Here is an 18,105-nt window from a genome sequence, read left to right as displayed (position 1 = left end):
TCTCAGTGTGTGGCCCTGGAACCTGTACTGGCCAGCTCCTGTTAGAACAGAGTCTCATAGCTGCCCTCGCGTCCTGCCTAGTCACAAGTTGTGCTGCCTAGGCTGTGAGACGCCTGACACTGCAGAACCCACACAGGGCAAGGAGAAAGCTGACTCTTACAGGTTGTGCAAATGCCCCGTTCCCATAGGCCTGGGTCAGATTTTGTACATCAAAAAAATCAGTATGATACTCTCATAACAATACAAAGGTGGATCAAGAGGACATTAATAATAATAACATCGTGGCCCAGGATGGCCTCAAACTCACTATGTAGCCAAGGCTGGCCCTGAAGTTCATATCCTCCTGTCCCACCTCCCAAGTACTGGGATCATAGGAGTGACACCACGCTTTATAACAGGTAGACAGATGTCTCTATCAACATAGAGGTCCCTGTCACTCCAGGGTCTTCTATGAAGCACTGCAAAATATTATGAAAGGGTAAGAGAAAGCCACTACTGACTGGTAGGGTGCTGTCACAGAAGATACCTCAGGGCAGAGTGGCTTTTCAGCTGTCCCCAGGGACACCATCAAATAAGCAAAGGACTGGCAAAATGGCAGCTGCAGGTGCTGAATCTCGAGTGCTTTACACCCACTCGTATCCATTCGAGGCTTGGCAGAGTCCACTTGTTTAGTTCTAGCAATGATTCTGTCATTTGGGGGAGTCCAATATACAGATGGGAACACTGAGGCTTAGAGTACATTAGCTCACGAGTAAGCAGCAAGCAATGAAAAGCTATACGAACCTGGTGGAGACTACAGGCTTTTCCTAGCGCACGTGTATGATGCACAATTTGTTAGTCCTATAGCCCAGACTTTATATGTTAAGATGGGATGTAGTTCAGTGGTAGAGGGCCGGCCTAGAATTCCCCAGTGAGGGGCTGGCTCTGCTGTAGATTCTTGTTTAGAAAATGAGGCCCTACATCCATCCAGCCCAGCACTGAATTGCATCTGTTTCCCCATCTGCTAAGTGGGACTATGGCTACTGGGTTCATCCCCATGACTTCTGGTATGCTTGGTCTGGTGACTGTCACCTGAGCTACTACTGAGAACTCCGTCCGGAGTGAGTTGGAGGTCCATCTGGGCACCCAGTTCCCTCCCGGAGCCCACTCACTTTCTGCGCCGGTGTCTGCGCTCCCTGTCGTCGTGGGCGGGCGGCCCGTGTCGGTGTCTCCGCTTGCGCTCCCCATCGTCGCCTTCGCCGTCTGCAGCGCGGGCCGGCCTAGTGGCGTCGCGGGGACGCGGCCTGCGCTCTGGCCTGTCGTCGGGTTCGTCCCCCGGCCGGCGGCGGGCGCGGTGGCGGCGAGGCTCGCCCTCCGCCACAGGTCGGTGCGTGTGGCGGCGGGGCGCGTCCCCGGCTTTGGCGCGCTCGGTGTCCGCGTCCCAGGGTGCGTGCTCGCGGGGCGGCGCGTGCTCGCGCTGCTGCGGCTCGCTCTCGCGGCCATACGGGCCCTCTCGTCCAGGGGCGCGCTCAGGGCTGCCGGGCCAGGCGCGCCGCGCGTCGGGGTCGCGCGCGCTCTCGCGGGGCCGCGCTGTCGGGCGCAGCGCTTCCGGCGCACGGCTCTTGTTGGTGTTGTTGTTACGGTTCTCCTGCGGGTCCACCACAAGCGGCCGGTCCAAGTGAGTCTTCACGTCGGGCCGCAGCGGGCGCGCGTAGGGGGTGGGCCAGCGCTCAGCCGCGTCCCCGTACAGCGCCTCGCGGCTGGCCAGCAGGTTCTGCTTGCGCATCTCGCTGGTGCGCTGCTCCCACACCGACTTGGTAGGCTTCTGGTTCTTCTGCTGCTCCTTCCTGCAAGGCAAGGAGGGGAGGCTGCTTGCCGTGCGCTGCAGCTGTGTGTGAAGGTGGTCGGATAACGAAGGTGTTGACAATTCCCCCGCCCGCCCCCCCCCACCCCCCGCAACTCCAGTGGATTCTTTCAACTTTTATAACTTTGATGTATGTGTTTGTATATGGCCGCCGCAGGTGTGTGAATGTCAGAGCAACTATCTGCAATCGGTTCTCTTCCACTATTAAGAGTCTGAATTCAGGTTGTAGGACTTGGTGTCAAGATTCTTTACCCCGCTCCCGAGCCATTTTACCGACCCTTTTTCTTGGATTCTCTCTAGGGCAGTTTCACACCTTCTCTGATACGAAGACAGGTGTGATACGAAGATTGGTCCATTGATGGACTTATAGACACATGAGCTTACTCGAAGTGGCAGACACTTTAGGGGGCAGGGTCTACTTGGAGGAAGTTAGGTTATGAAGAACTGCCTCTGAACGGGCCGCCCTTGGCACCTTCTTTCTCTCGGCTTCTCCAGCACCTTGAGCTGTGCAGTTTGGGTGTTCATTAAAATACCCTGCCTCACTACAGGCTCCCATTGTCACACTACCAGAGCTCAAGATTCTACCAGTGAGGGACTGGTTGTGTGGCTCAGTGAAGGAGGCCTTGCCTGCCTATCACAAATGAATTCCTGGGTTCCATCCCCAGTGCCAGAATGAATGAAAGAACAATCCAACAAACGAACAAACACATAATTTAAATGGCAGCACATGAAGCCATCTCCGGTCCTTTTCTTCTGGGTGGTGAGCAGCTGGGGTGTGCAGGTTCGAGTCATGGGCACCCCTGGAGGAAAGCAGTTGGCTGTGCATGCCTTTGCCCTGCCCTAGCCACTCCCACTAGCCATCAGTAGAGGTGTGGCTCTGAATGTGGGTGTTCCTGAGCCTCCCTTTAACTAAGACACTGCCTCTGATTCACCAGCGAAGTGTCTGCTCTTTCCTTAGAATCTGTCTTGAATCCCAGCTGCACCCATGACCCTGCCCAGTCCTCATCTCTTTTGCCTGAACCAGCCCAGGTTCTTGAGTCTGACCTTCAGGCACACATAAGATCCCCACCCCACTACATTCTATTACCACAAGAATAATTAGAGGGCATCTGAGTCTGGTCTTAACCCTCCACTGCTCAAGAACTCTCTCTGGCTGTAACTTAACTGGGGCACAACAACTCTTGGAGCCCAAATACAAGTTTTTACTGTGGTCTAGCCTTGCCTATTCTGGTCCCTTCCCTACATTTTCCTCCAAGTCTGTCTCTCACTCACTCTTTTTCAGCCATGCTAGTCTCTTTCCCATTCCTGGAACACCCCTGCCTCTGAGCCTTGTCTCCTCTCTCATTTCCTTCAAAATTTGTTTCTTTTTAGGCAAGGCCTTTTGTCATGCTTTGAATATGCTTGGCCCAGAAGGCACTATTTGGAGGTGAGGCCTTGTTGGAGTAGCTATGTCACTGTGGGTGTGGACTTTAAGAACTTCATCCTAGCTGCCTGGAAGTCAGTATTCTGCTAGCAGTCTTTGATGAAGATGTAGAACTCTCCACTCCTCCTGTACCATGCCTGCCTGGATGCTGCCATGTTCCTGTCTTGATGATAATGGAATGAACCTCTGAACCTGTAAGCCAGCCCCAATTAATTAGTTGTCCTTATAAGAGCTGTATTGTTCATGGTGTCTGCTCACAGCAGTAAAACCCCAACGAAGACACCTTTCCTAACAAGTTTGTTTTCAGGAGACAGCATCTCACTATGCCTAGTCTGGACCAGGCTGTTCTTGAACTCACACAGATCTGCCTGCCTCTATCTCGAATGAGGCATGTGCCAGCACCCCTGGCTATAAAGTCACATCTGTGGGGCTGCAGTGAAGCCTGGCTCAAGTTCTGCACTCCTCAGCTCCCTACCCCTTCCCAGCTGCTTCCTGGAGGTTCCACAGGGTATAATTTACTTACTTGTCTTGGTTATTATTTATTATTTCTCTGACTTGAACAGCTACACAACAGTGCCCCTCCCCGACATGGATGCTGCCTTCCCAGCAGTTACAACAGGACCAGGCACATTGTAGGTGTTCACTAAATACTCACAGAGTGAAAGGGGGCGAGAAAGCAAAGGTGCCGACCTCTCCCAGGCTCAGCAGTTAGAGGCCATGCTAACTCTCCCCACATCCTTGCCTGGGTGGCGCTTAAGGCTTGGGGATACTTACACGGCTATGGACATGTTGGCTGCAGACAGGGGACTCACTTCTGCTACCTCCTTGGCTTTCTGTAGAGCCAGCTTCTGATTGGCTGCCTCTTCCTCTTCTTGCTCATCCTGGAAGGTAAGTAGGATTCTTGTTCATAAGAATGGGCCTGGCGGGGATGGGGGCACTTCCCACCTCCCAGGGGAGGGGGGATTCCCACCTCGATGACAGCTGAGGCAAAAGTGAAGTACTGAGAAGTAACTTCAGCTTGGACCTTCGCCAATTAGAACCAAGGTCCCCCATCAGACTGGGTGGTGAAGTATACTGCCATTCCCGTGTGGTCATGTTGGCTTGCTAGCTCATTAACCTTGGTAGCCCAAGCTGGTTTGGAACTTGAGATGGTCTCAGCCTAGCCTCCCCAGTACTAGAATAACAAGCACATGCACGCATGCCTGGCTACCCTGCCTCTGTTCCCCCAACTGCGTTTCAGGTTTTATGCTAGCTGGAATAGAACTCTGTCCCTGAGCTGCACCCCCCAGTCCCATGTCTGTAGGTGTTCTGTGCTTTACAAGTCGTTTAAGTGCTCAGAATCCACTCCCTTAGACATCCCCAGAGGCAGAGCCATAGGTTCCATAATTGTCAACAGCCCAAAGGCAGTCTGGGGTTTATAAGATCTATCCGCAGCCCCAGCTGTGGGAAGATGGGGAGAGAGGGGTTGGCTTATGGTTTCAATTCATGGTCTAGATGGTTGGGGACTTGAAGTCATTTCACTATGTCACAGAAAAGCCTTCAATTGCCTGGTGTGGTGGTGCAGGTGATGAACACCATTAATCCCAATGCTCAGGAGGTAGAGGCAGGCAGTTCTCTGTGAGTTTGAGGCTAGCCTGGTCTACATAGTGAGTTCAAGGTCAGCTAGGGCTACAAATTGACTCTTTGTTAAAAAAAACAAAAGAATTGAAAGAAAGGAAGAAAGGAAGAAGAAAAGAAAGAAAGAAAGAAAGAAAGAAAGAGAGAGAGAAAGAAAGAAAAGAAAAACCCATTAATGGAAAGACAAAGAAAAAACAAGGAGGAAACAGATAAAAACCAAACCCACCAATGAGAGAAGCTATGGGGACTGCCCCCACTTTCTAAGCTCCCCTGGAGCAGAAGTAACCTGCACCTTATTCACTGTCAGTGACAAGGAGATAGGGCTCCCCGTTGTCAGGTACTGTGTCCAGCATCTTTTAGAACCAGGTGGTTGGAACACTGGTCTCAGCCACACTGAAAACGCATGTTTCCAGGCCCCGGCAGCACCTGCAGACCCAGGGCTGCCTTCGGGATCTACGTTTTCAGCCGGCAGCTGGGCGGCTGTGAAGCACATTCAGGCTTAATTGTCTCATGTGCAGTGGAGAAGACCACAAGTTTCAGATTCAGACTCATGTGCAGTGGAGAAGACCACAAGTTTCAGATTCAGCCAGGGTGAAAATCCCAGTCATAACCACTTATTGCTGTGTGACCCTCAGTAAAATCTCTCGATTTTTCTGTGTCTCTTCTTCATGACCAAGCTTCCAGGACTCCCTGACTCAATCCACTGCACTATTCCCTTCAGTACTGTCTAACAAACAGTGCTTTTAAAAAATGCGCCTGATTTCTGGCCTGCCTTTACAACCTGAATCCTGTCCCCCCAGGGCAGGGACTGTTGTCTGTCTGTCTGTCTGTCTGTCTTGTTCACTGTGCTCTCCCTGGCTTCGAGCCTGTGCTCACTGTTGGTAGTCAATCCATGATTACGGATGAGGCATGGTATCTGTAAAATGTACCTCAAACAAGTCCCTTCTTTTGCTTGGGGATTACAATGGTGTGAGCCACATGTACAGTGGATGAAGGGGAAGACAGGGGTCTGCAGGGGGATGGCCACCTTCACTTTGGAGTGTAGCTGGCTTGTCTTCCCGTGCCAGCCTCCTGTGTCTTGGATGAGCTCATGGCTGGATCGGCCTGTGGTGACACATGCCAGCCAGCTTCATGGTGGCTGAACTCTTGGCTTTGTGCCTGGGGTGGGAGACTTCCGCTTTTCCCTGCCGGAGGTGGGGCTGGGAGATTCTCCCTCCCTCCTGCCAGGGCAAACAGATGGAAGCTTGGCAGCCCCTACCCCTGTAGCCTTGCAGTCTTGGGTTCTGAGGCACTGGGGGGGGGGGCTCCAGGGCTGGGAGGAAGACTCTGCCTGCAAGCATTGTGTGTTAATTCTGCAGAGCCAGCCCTGGCTGCAGGAAAGATGGTCTCTGTCCCTGACACCTCAAGACTGCACAAACTGCAGTTTCTTTATGTTTTCTCCTCCAAGGCCGATGAGCCCAGCTCTGGCACATGGGCCCCACTCATCACCACCTTGTCCAGTGTTTTCTGCGCAGTGCATAATCTGGCTGCTCTGTCCACAGCCACCAGGGGGCGTGAGCTGCTTTGCAGAAACCAGGGTTTCCTCCCCCATGCCTGACTGACATGGACCTGAGGACACTTAGGATGCCAGAGACTGCCTTGAGGGGCATGTGATGCCAGTTTGTCCCCAGATAATTCAGCGTCACTGAGTAGGAATGAAACCTGGGCTTCATCTCACCCGGTGACTTTTCTTCCCAAGTTCCTGCCCCAGCTCTTCTCCTCTGCCCTTTGTAGGGCTCCATCTTTGCTCTTGCAGTTCCTGGTGTATGGCACTGGCATCTACCTTCCCTGGCCTTGGCTTTCCCAGCCAGGTAACCTGTGCACCTTGTCTCGAACCTCCTATCAACTGTCCCCTGGCATGCTCCCTGTGGAAGTCAGAAGGAAGGTGATTTGGGGGGAGGGTCATTTCTTGTCACTGTGTCTGAGCCTTGCTAGCTCCAGCTCTGCCAGAGGCCCTACCAAGTCACTCCTTGCCCCATCCTTTGGCTGGCAGCAGTGCCCATTATCCTGGAAGTCCTTATTCCTCAATAAGGAAGTCCTTATTCCTTTGGGTGCAGGCTCAATATCTGTCCTCAGAAGCCACCTTACTGTCCCCTTCCCCTTCTGGGCTGCAAACTATCTTGATCAGGGATGGCCTGGCTCCAGGAGAGGTGCCCAGTGCTCCCATCCCCAGCAAGAGCCCTGACCCAGCCCCCACATCCCTCCAAACCCTGCTGTCATGATCTGCCATGAGCAGGTGGTTACTGTGCCCTCCACCTTGGTGAGCTCCTGGGCATTGGCCAGGTTGTCCACTGCGATGGCCAAGAACACGTTCAGCAGGGTGTCTGTATGTCGAGTCAGGGAAAACAGCTGATGGAAGGAAGCTCACGGCCTGGTGGGGCTGGTGGAGCCTGGGCATTTGGGTCCCGCCTGCTCCGCCCACACCCAGTCTGTCCCTGGTGCCCACGAAGGATACAGTTCCCGAAGAGGGTGAGGACGATGAAGTAGATGGAGAACACCATGCCGCCCTGCACGCCCCCCTGAGACTTGATCCCATCATACATGACCTCATTCCAATCCTCGCCAGTCAGGATCTGAAAGACAGGGACAAACACACAGCCAAGCCCCTCTCAGCCACCAGCTCACTGGAGCCACAGCTTCGGCCATGACTGTCAGCCCAACCCCCAGCCCAGGTCTTCAGGAGCCCTTGTGAACTTCTATCTCTGTGCCTGTGGCTGGGGGTTCTCAGCTTGGCTGTGGGAAATAGGGGATATGGGTGTCTCAAGGCTTGTTGTTGACCTGCCTTTTCTGATGTGACACAAATGTTCGCTCTGTACTAAATGGGTCCCTGTCAAGCTCCAAGGCAGAAGCTCAGCCTGGAGTGAGTTGGTATTGGCAATTTAGCGAGACCCTGACTCTAACAGCAAACAACAATTTAAAAAGGCACAGATTCTGGGGATGGAGCTGGGTGGCAGAGTGCCTGCCTAGCTCACCATTTGCCAATGGTTATTGGACCTTCTGAGAAGTACCTGGGGTGACATGGGGTCAAGAGGGTGAAGCCTGTATTCCTGCTTGGAGGAGGAGGAGGGAGAGAAGGAGGAGGAAGAGGAAGAAGAGGACAAGAAGGAAGAGGAAGACAGAGGTTTGGGGATGTAGCTCAGTAGATGTAGCAAGTGTAGAGCATGTGTTTAACATGTACAAAGTCAGGGTTTCTATCCCCAGGACCACATAAACCAGGCATGGTGGCACAAGCCTGCCATACCAGCACTGGGGAGGTGGGCATGAGAATGAGCTGAAGGACAGCCTTAGCTATACAGCTAGCATGAGGCTAGCCTGGGCTATATGAGATTCTCTGTCTGTCTGTCTGTCTGTCTGTCTGTCTCTCACACACACAGACACACACACGCATACACATGCCATAGTGTTAGTGTGAAGACCAGAAGACAATATGTACGAGTCCGTTCTCTCCTTCTACCACATGAGCACCAGAGATAGGACTCAACTTGTCAGACTTGGGGATAATCACGTTTGCCTACTGAGACATGTCATTGATCTTCCTGTTTGTCTGTCTGTCTGTCTGTCTGTCTACCTACCTACCTACTTACCTATCTATCGTCAGGTTCCAAATATGTAGACTAGGGATTAACCATACCCAGCCCTCCTGTCTTTTAAAATGAAAACAACAAAACAAAACAAAACAAAACAAACACCACTACCCCAGTTTCTTCCTTCTATTTACAGTCTCCTGAGGATGAAGGAAATAGGAAAGAACTCCTCTGCTATGGCCAGGCTTCTCAGCTTGGCACTGCTGGTCCAGGGTGGGTCATTCTCTGGGAGGAGCAACCCAGGCCTGCCCAGTGCTGAACATCCCTGGCCTCCGATAACCAGATGCCAATGTCATCTGCTTACCCCAAATAGGTATGGCCATCAGCAGGGTCTGCAGACAATCAATCAGCAGGGTCTGTGACAATCAACGGGGTCTGCAGACCATCAACAGAGTCTGCAGACACTGTCCCTGTCCTGGGAGGAGCTTGGGCCTGCCAATCATCTGCTCTCTGGCTCTGGGTGTTGCTTCACAGCTGTCCTCTCTCAAGCCAGCCTGGCGGTCTCATTTAGAAACTGCCAGATTTTTAAGAAAAGGAAGGATGGAGGCCATATTCTCTACATAGTCTGTTCTCTCCCAAAGAAAAAATCTTTCTGAGTATGTTAGAGATCTCTGATGGGCCAGTCTCCAAGCCTCAGTGAAGGAAGCAAGCCGTCTTATCCTGGAACACGTGGAGACTCCTGCTTCGAAGACGGGTAGAGGTATCAACAAGGCCTTTCCCTTTTTGTTTTGTCTTGTTTTGGGTGGGATCTCACAGCCTGACCTTGAACTGGAGTTCCTCCAGTCTCAGCCTCCCGAGTGTTAGGATTATGGTGTGTGACATTAACCTGGGTTCTCTTTTCTTTTTGGCTTCCCTTCTTCCTTTCCCCCTCCCCCTTATGTCTTTCTGTCTTTCTTTTCTCTTCCTCAGTGTCTCATGTAGCCCAGGCTGACCCCAAACTCATCGTAAACTGAGGATGACCTTACATCCTCTTGCCCCAACCTCCATGTCCTGGGACGACAGTCCAGTGTGCGTCACGCCCAGCCAACTTTGCTGTTTGTATTCTGATGCTTAAGTACCTGGAGCCCTGAGGCATGTCTTATCCTAGGGAAGCCAATTCCTGGACATGGGGAAGAATTGAGTTATTGCTCTTCTGATGGAGATCAGCTCCCCCTGACACCTCCTTCCAGTCCTTACAGCGTGGGGCAGACAGTCCACTTCACCTTCGCAGGAAAACCTCAAGCAAGGCTCTTCTGTACCTCCACTGGCCCAGGTGCTTTCCTGTGTGGCCCTGTATAGCAGCCTATATGCTTTTTCTTCGTGTTTGTGCATTGTGTTTGGCTGTACTTAGGCTGGAATCTGGGGCCTCATAACATATTAAATAAAAGCTCTAGCACTGAGCCGCATCTCCAGCAACAGTGAAAACAAGCATTCTAAAACAGTGGGGAAAGGGAAGAAATGGAGGAATTCAAGGATGCTCCTGGCTGCTGGGAAGCCCCTGTCCATTAGGAGCCTGAATCAGGGCCGAGGAAGCTCATACCTGAAACACAGTCATTATTGCTGCTGGAAAAGTGTCAAAGTTGGTGGGAGGAGTCCCCTCATCAAAATTAAACCTGCAGAAAGCAAGGACATTTTATGTTAGCCCTCCTTCTCTGAAGTCCTGGTTCAGCTTCTGGTTTCCATGGTAACATCTAGAGTATCTCTGTGTCCCAGGAAGATCCTGTATCTGGTACCCAGAAGCCTACTACCCTATATGACCATTTGTGTCCTGAGGGCAGTCACAAGATGACGGTCAGTTCAAAGGGGTCAGGGTGTGCGTGTGTGTGTGTGTGTGTGTGTGCATATGCATGTGTGTGAGTGTAGTTGTGTAGTGCATGTGTGCGTGTGCATGTGTGCATGTATATCTGTGCATGTGTGTGTGTGTGCATATGCATGTGTGTGAGTATAGTTGTGCAGTGCATGTGTGCGTGTGCATGTGTATCTGTGCATGTATGTGTGTGTTCATGCCTGTGTGTGTCTGTACATGTGCATGTCTGTGTGTCTGTACATGTACATGTGTGCATGTTTATCTGTGCATGTGTATGTATGCATGTGTGTGTATCTCCATGTGTGTATGTGTGTGTCTGTGTGTGTGTGTGCGTGTGATGGAAGCTGAGTAGGAGCTCTGGGTGAGAAGCCCCAGATGAGGGCAGTACTTACTGGCCACCGAACAGCTGCATCCCCAGGAGGGCAAAGACAACGATGAACAGAAAGAGGAGGAACAACAGACTTATGATGGACTTCATGGAGTTGAGGAGGGAGACAACCAGGTTTCTGAGAGATGCCCAGTACCTGCCGACAGAAGCCAAAGAGGGGGTCGGATCAGGGATATGCGGGTGGGGCACAGTGCCCTCCCTCCTCATCCCCTGGTCAGAGTGCTAAGAAACCTCAAAGACTTACTTTGTGACTTTGAAAATTCGCAGTAACCTGAGAGCTCGTAACACGCTGATTCCAAAGGATGTACCAGGTTTGATGACAGCCCAGATGACTTCAAAGATGCTCCCAATGATGACCTGTGGCAGAGAGCTCGGTCTCAAGGTCACGGCCGGCCTCAGGACTCCGACCCCTTCCCAGGGCTTGAGCCACGTCCACCCCTCAGGGGCACAAGATGGTGTCTATGCAGAGTTAGGCTGCTTATTGGAAGTCTATGAAGCTGTTAAGACGTGGGGTCTGGCTGGAGGACCTCTGTCACTAGGGGTCAAAATTCCCTCTTCCTTTATGTTGTTTCTGGCAGGTTTTGTTTTTGTGTTTGTTTCTGAGACAGAGTTTCTCTGTGTAGCCCTGGCTTCCCTGAAACTCACACTGTAGCCCAGGCTGGCCTTAAACTCAGAAATCTGCCTGCCTCTGCCTCCCAAGTGCTGGGATTAGAGACATGTGCCCCCACTGCTTGGCTGCCTTGAGATTTACAATAGAAATAAGTTCCACTCTTTACTCACTGCAGAACTACTGGGTTCCCTATCTTTTCTTTCCTAAGACAGCTGAAGCTGTCTCAACTTGGTGACAGCAGCTGTGTGTCCTCATTGCCCCTCTCCTTCTTTCCCAACTCACCACACATTCAGAGGTGACCTTATCATCATCATCATCATCACCATCATCATTGCTGCCAATGCCACCGCTGCTGCCACCACCACCACTGCCACCACCACCACTACCACCACCACCACCACCATCATTTTGTTACTGAAAGGCAGCCCAAGTTACCCTTGGCTCACAATTCTGTCTCAGACTCAGGTGCTAGGGTCCCCAGTTATCAACCATTTCTGGTGAGACGCAGAGCAAGGGTCCGAGAAAACGCAGTACTCACCCCACAGTCAAAGCAGTTGAAGGAAGAGTGGAAGTAAGGCCGCGTCCCGAGCCCGTACATTTTTATAAACATTTCGGACATAAAGAGTCCTAAGAAAATGAATTCTGCATAGTCTGGAAGGGAAAGGAAGAAGCCTGGTTTAGGCTGTGGGGAGGTCCTGTGCCTCTGCCTTTTCTCTTGTGTCTCCCTGGCAGTCAGGGAGGAAGAGGAGACAATCACGGCCAAGGGCTATGCACAGATTCTTTTCCATGGCTTCAGTTTCTCTTCTGCAACAGAATAGGACCAACTGTCCCCAATCTCCCAACAACCATCCAAATGTAGGCCAGTTTTAAAAGAGTGAGAGAAAACCCAGTGTGTATTCAGCGAACAGTTCTTACCTGGGTCGGATGGGGAAAGTTGGGTGTGGGATAATGCTAAGGACCAAGTCTTTGTGTTGACTGATGGATCCCTGTGTGGCTTATTACATTTCGTGAGGGACTAGCTGGATTTTGAGTACAGCCAAACATATGTGGAATGCCTGCCTGAAACTAGACAGTGAGAGGCAGAGGCCTTGAATCAGCAGCAGAAAGCCAGCCTAGAATCCCCCAGTGAAGCCCTGGGGGTGTGACTTAGTGGTAGAGCCTCCACCTAGAATTCCCCAACAGAGAGTTCAGTGGTCGAGCACCAGCCCAGCTGTGTAAAACCCTGGGCTCCATTCCTACACTGCAGCCAACAAAACAAAACAGCAAGCAAAAGGAAGTTAAAGAAAAGGGAAGACTGAGGATTCAGAGTAATTTCTACAAACGTCCTAATGATGGCTCCAGAGCCACTTCTGTTGGACAACTGCCATGGTTTGAATGCCTGTGCTCCTTTCTGGAAATCTGCAATCATTTGCTTATTGAGACACAGGGTCTCACTACCTAGTCTGGGAATTCCTCTGTAGACCAGGCTGGTCTCAAACTCACAGGGATCTGCCTCCTCTGCCTCCCTGGTGTTGGGATTAAAGGTGTGTGCCACCACACCTGGCCTCTAAAACCCACACTGAAAGGTATTCCTCAAGGAAGCAGTTCCTATGATGTATAAAGCTGCTGGAAGATGGCTGAAGGGAATGGAGTCTTAGAGCCAGCCTCGTGAACAGCACCAGATGTGCCTATGAAGGGGCTTGATGTGGTTGTTCGTCTTCTGGCTTTCATTGATCCTTTCCAGAGGACACAGCATTGAGGGCAGAGAACAACTTCCCAGTAGACAACCAAGCCTCCCTGAATGGCATATGTAGACTTCCTAGGCTCCAGAAATTCAAGAAAGAAAATGTCTGTAGTTTTGCATTTACCCAGCCTCAGGTGTTTTGTTACAGTAGTAACTATAAGATGATTGTCAAGAGCCCAAGCTAGGTCATGCTTAGGGAGGTGCTTTGAATTGATTTCTAAATATCTCTCATTGTCATTTCTTGTCAAGACTTCCCTTGATTTGTAGGATTCTCAGAAGCTCCTTATTTTTGGGAGAAACTCTTTGTATTGAGGACAAAGTAGCTAGGGAAGCAGATCTGCCTATAACATCCAGCCCCTCTGAGACTCAGTAGGGTAGCTCTATGAGGACAGAAGTCTCCGAGATGCTTGCTCCTTAGTTACCAAGGAAACAAGGGAGTTAGTAACACACAACACCAGAGCATTGGAGAGCCCTCTACCAGGTTCACACAGAGACTCTGAGACCTGGGCACTCATTTCATCAATTCTAAGGGCCCTCTTGCTCTGGTCTGTATTTCTCTTAAACTGAACTACATCTTCCAGCCACACTGTTTCATCCTTTGTTGCTTACAGATTGCTTTAGGACTGAAGACCTCTGATCAGTGGGTTAAAGTCTGGATCTACAGGGTAGGACAGGCATCGAGACTTTACAGACTCCACCATTAGACACAACTTGGACTTAGGAGTACAATTGCCTGGGTTCAAATCCTGGATTCATCCTTTATAAGCTCTGTGACCTGGGAAAAGTTCCCTCACCTCTCTGTCTTTTTTCGTAACTAGAAAACGGGGTTAACTAAACTATGTCTACACACCAAGGCCTCCAGGCAGGAAGCCCTAATCCCCTGTTTCCATAACCAGGACAGACTGCAAGATGATTAGTGGAGGAAAATAGGCAAGTACAAATCGTGTACAAGGAGAGGTCGTATTGAGAAATAACGAGCCCTTGTTTGCACGGCTCCGGAGGGACCAGATGCAATTAGGCAGCCTGGAAGCAGGTCAGGCTCAGATACAGAACAGTCCCCTTGGGGTGTCCTGTGGGGGTCAGACAACAGGCCTGGGGACCACGAAGGTTCAAGGCATCAGTCCTCTGAAATACAATTTGGGCCTTTCTAGGTCAAAGGCATGACTATCCCTTATAGCTAGCTGTGCTAGGCCACTTCTGAACAAGGGCAGCAAACAGGTCAGACCGACTTTGGGAGGCATAAAAGATTGAGTAGTTCTCAAGGGAGCTCGAGGGGAGAACCAGGGGGTCCACACCCTGGTCAGGCCCACACCCTTTTCTATGATCCCTTAGAGTTTTTCCAGGCCTGGGGGCTCCCACCTTCCAATGCCCATGCTCAATTTAGGCAAATCCTGGGTAGAGTCCAGAGGACAAACCCCATGAGGGTCCTGGCTTGGCCAAGAAGCTAGAAGTGCCCACATGTGTTAGAAGGGGCTTCTAAAACTGAGCACTGGGTAGATGGGAGGCAGAGGGAACAGGAAGAGAGAAGAGAGAGAAGTAGATGTTTGAACAAAGAAGGGGGTGGGGGTCAGGGGCCTAGAATACCCTAGTGTGGCTCAGTGGTTAGAGCCCCCCTCCTTACTATATGTAAACCCCAGAGTTTCAGCTCCAGCACTAGAAGGAGGAGAGGGAGAGGCCGTCACTCTGCAGGACACATGCACTTCTAAGGTTCCTGACTTGAAAGTGCATATCATATGGACATTCTGAGCCATGCTGGCAGGGTTAAACATACCGGCTCTGTGTGGCTCTCTCGTACTCTGTCTCCTGTCACCTCCACTTGCATTTCATCAGCATTCCTGTGTCTCACTTAGAAACAGCAGCCTGACTTCCGGCTTTGGACTCTCAGGACTGAGAGAAAGACAAGCTGGGCAAGGCTGGCTGTGCTCTGTGTCCCTTTCAAAGGTTTGTGTCATAGGAGGCCGGACTATACAGTGGGAACGCTGTCCTTGCTGCCTGTCTATCTTACCCTGAGTCTGTCTGTCTGTCTGTCTGTCTGACCTGCCTATATCTTTCTGTCTCTGTCTTTGCAATTATAACTATCTCTGCCTTCCTCTAACTTTCTGTGCTTCTTTTTGTTTTACTACTGTGTGTGTGCATGTGTGTATATGTGTGCATGTGTGTGCATGTGTGTGCATGTGTGTATGTGTGTGCATGTGTGTGCATGTGTGTATGTATGTGTGTGCATGCTTGTGCCACAGTGCTCCTGTGGAGTCAGAGGGCTTTTGGGAATCCAGTTTCTCTTTCTGTCGCATGGGTGCTGAAAATCAATCCAGGTTCCCAGGCTTTATGCACTGAGCCATCTAGCCAGTTCCTATCTCTTTTCTTCTTTTGATATCTGTCTACCTGTCTGTGTGTCTGTCTCAGCTCCCTTCCTGTAGGTGTGACCACAGGCTCTGCAACACATTCCTTCCAACCCTGTGTCATTTGCCTGGAGATTCTGCCAGGGCTAAGCCGAAGCAGGAGGTATCATGCCCTTGACCCTGACAAACCGTGAACTCCAGAACCCTTCCACCTTTGTTCCCTTAGCTGCCTTGGGTCTCCTGCTAACACCAGTCTAACACAGGCACCATTTGTGGCAGCAGCTGTGTGGCCCCTGTCTCAGCTGGCGACATGGCCATAGGCAAGGGCAGGCTTGGGAAGGGCCAAAGAGGCCGGCAGAGAGCAACTATCTGAGAGCAGCACTCACAGAGGAAGTCGGAGAGCCACTCGGGCTGGTTGTAGTGGACAATGGCGACGCACAGCGTGTTGAGGGCTACCAGACTGAGCACGGTCCAGTAGAAGGCCTGAGTTTTGACCATGCGGCGGATGTAGAAACGCATTCTTCTCTCCTTCTTGTGAAAAAAAGTCGAGTTCTCCAGCTTGGCACTTTTGATGCTGGCTCTGGCGAAGGGAGACCCTGTCAGGGAAAGGATGGAGAGGGTGAGACCCAGGATGGCCCTCAGTGAGGAAGCCACATGAGAGGGCACGAGGGAACAGGGTGCTCTGCTGAAAATCCCCAGTTTGGGAGTCACATGCTCCAAAGCCCCCCCCAGGCTGAGGGATGACAGGACCCTGGGTTTCCCAAGTGCGCAATGCTTCCCACTTGCAGCATTAAGTGGCCGTTTGGAACTTGTTGCTTTTTAGATGTTCAGATTAGGGACACTCAGTTGGGGGAGGGTCACAGGGGAGCTGCTCTTACTAGGCACAGAGATGGGGACAAGAAGGAGGCAGAATTCCCATCCACGTGAAAGCTGCCACTCAAGGAAAACTCATGTTAAACAGATATTTGGGGCCACGGGATGGCTCAGTCAGTAAGTGCTTGTCCCCAAACCACAAAGATCCAAATTCAACCCTAAAACTCACACCAAACCTGGACCGAGTGGAGGACACTTGTAATCCCAGTGCTTGTGACAGGAGACTCACTGGCCAGCCAGCCTAGGCTAGTCAGTGAGCTTCAGGCTGGTGAGAGGTCAGATCTCATGTGAGTGACACAGCAGGACTCAGTGTCAGGGTGCACACACCTGCATGTATACACACCATAGACACTAGACATTTATTTTATGTAAATGAGATATAATAATTATTTTCAAATATCTAAAAATAAATATTTATTTTCATGTGGAGTGTGTTTATGTTTGTGTGTGTGCGCGTGCGCATGCTATGCGTGTACAGATGCTCGTGAGGCCAGAAGAAGACTAGGGTTACTGGTGGCCATGACCACCTGGTGTGGGTATGGGAAATGAATTCAGGTTCACCCTGTGCTTTAAAACCTCAAGCATCTCTGCAGGCCCCAAACGTAAGACGTGATGGAGACCTCTACCCCAGAGGCCTCCCGCTTCTCACATGCTCTATGTCTGTGTCTTAATTATTCCTTTGTTTCTTTACTTTTTTGACAGTGTCAAGATTGGAACTCAGAGCCTTGTACACAGTAAGCATGCACAGTATTACTGAGCCATGGCCCCCGCCTTTAAAAAATAATTACATCTAAAAATTTTTTTAAATTACATTTTATACAAGTAGATACAAATTGAAGATAAATGTGGATTACATAATTGGATTTTACTATTTTTATGTACATTTGTGCATGTGCATGCATGTGTACATGTGTGTGTGTTTGTGCCCACACAGGCCAGCAGAGGATGTCAGATACACTAGAGCGAGGCTGTTGTGAACTTTCCTATGTAGGTGCTGAGATTGGAGCCAGTCTTACAAAGGCAGTGAGCAGTCCTGCTATTGTGCTGTCTGCAGCCTCTGCAGGCAGTCTGAAGCATGTCTACACTGTAGCATGTCGTCTACACTGTAGAACGGCTGGCCTGTGCCAGTTACCATGTGTATTACTTTACAGTGTTGGTTTGCATCTTAAATGCTAGCAGCCTCTTAGCGTAAATGGGAGGTGACAGGCACTATGAGATGGGCCTAGAGGGATGTGCTGGTTGGTTTTCGGTCAATTTGACAAATGTAGACTTATCTGGGAAGAGGGAATCTTAGTTGAGAAAAATGTCTCCATAAGATTGGCCTGTAGGCAAGCCTGTGGGGACATTTTCTTAGAGATTGGTGTGGGAGGGAGGACCCAGCCCACTGTGGGCAATGCTATTACTGAGCAGGTGGTCCTGGGGTTTATAAGAAAGCAGGCTGAGCAAGCCAGAGGAAGCAAGCCAGTAAGCAGCACCTTTCCATGGCCCATCCAGCGTCTGCCTTGAGTTCCTGCCCTGACTTCTGACCTCCTTCTCTGCTCCCTGCTGCTATGACAGAAGCAGCTGCTTATGCCACACAAAGGGGACAGAAATGAATGACAGTCGACAGGAACCTCCCAGCTATGAGTTGGAACCACCCTTCCCTCCTTACAAGTTGATGACCTCAGATGTGTGTGAGGGATAGGAAAGCAATACACCCACACTTTGTCTCTTGGCCTGTGTGGGCGCATGTGTGCACGTGCACTCATACACATGTGCAAACTTACATGATTTTGAGTTCTTTTTTATTTTCTTTCCCAGACAGGGTTTCTCTGTGTAGCCCTGGCTGTCCTGGAACTCACTCTGTAGACCAGGCTGGCCTCAAACTCAAAGATCTACTG

The 18,105-nt window shown here is 50.8% G+C and overlaps 1 protein-coding gene across 6 annotated transcripts in view; it reads right to left on the bottom strand.

Moving 5' to 3' along the window:
• Window positions 1-18,105, bottom strand: part of Cacna1a (calcium voltage-gated channel subunit alpha1 A) — a 293,753-nt gene that overhangs the window by 76,171 nt on the left and 199,477 nt on the right. For all 6 annotated transcript variants that reach the window (XM_029480502.1, XM_029480505.1, XM_029480504.1 and 3 more), the window contains exons 13-21: window positions 15,739-15,948; window positions 11,829-11,941; window positions 10,925-11,037; window positions 10,685-10,816; window positions 10,026-10,098; window positions 7,378-7,495; window positions 7,179-7,246; window positions 4,041-4,147; window positions 1,152-1,826 (exon numbers count right to left, since the gene is read on the bottom strand). In XM_029480502.1, the coding sequence (XP_029336362.1) occupies window positions 1,152-1,826; window positions 4,041-4,147; window positions 7,179-7,246; window positions 7,378-7,495; window positions 10,026-10,098; window positions 10,685-10,816; window positions 10,925-11,037; window positions 11,829-11,941; window positions 15,739-15,948 (1,609 nt within the window). The remainder of the gene's footprint in view (window positions 1-1,151; window positions 1,827-4,040; window positions 4,148-7,178; window positions 7,247-7,377; window positions 7,496-10,025; window positions 10,099-10,684; window positions 10,817-10,924; window positions 11,038-11,828; window positions 11,942-15,738; window positions 15,949-18,105) is intronic.

The sequence above is a fragment of the Mus caroli genome, chromosome 8, assembly GCF_900094665.2.
Source record: "Mus caroli chromosome 8, CAROLI_EIJ_v1.1, whole genome shotgun sequence".
NCBI classification, from domain to species: domain Eukaryota; kingdom Metazoa; phylum Chordata; class Mammalia; order Rodentia; family Muridae; genus Mus; species Mus caroli.
This window is presented reverse-complemented; position numbering and strand designations above follow the sequence as displayed.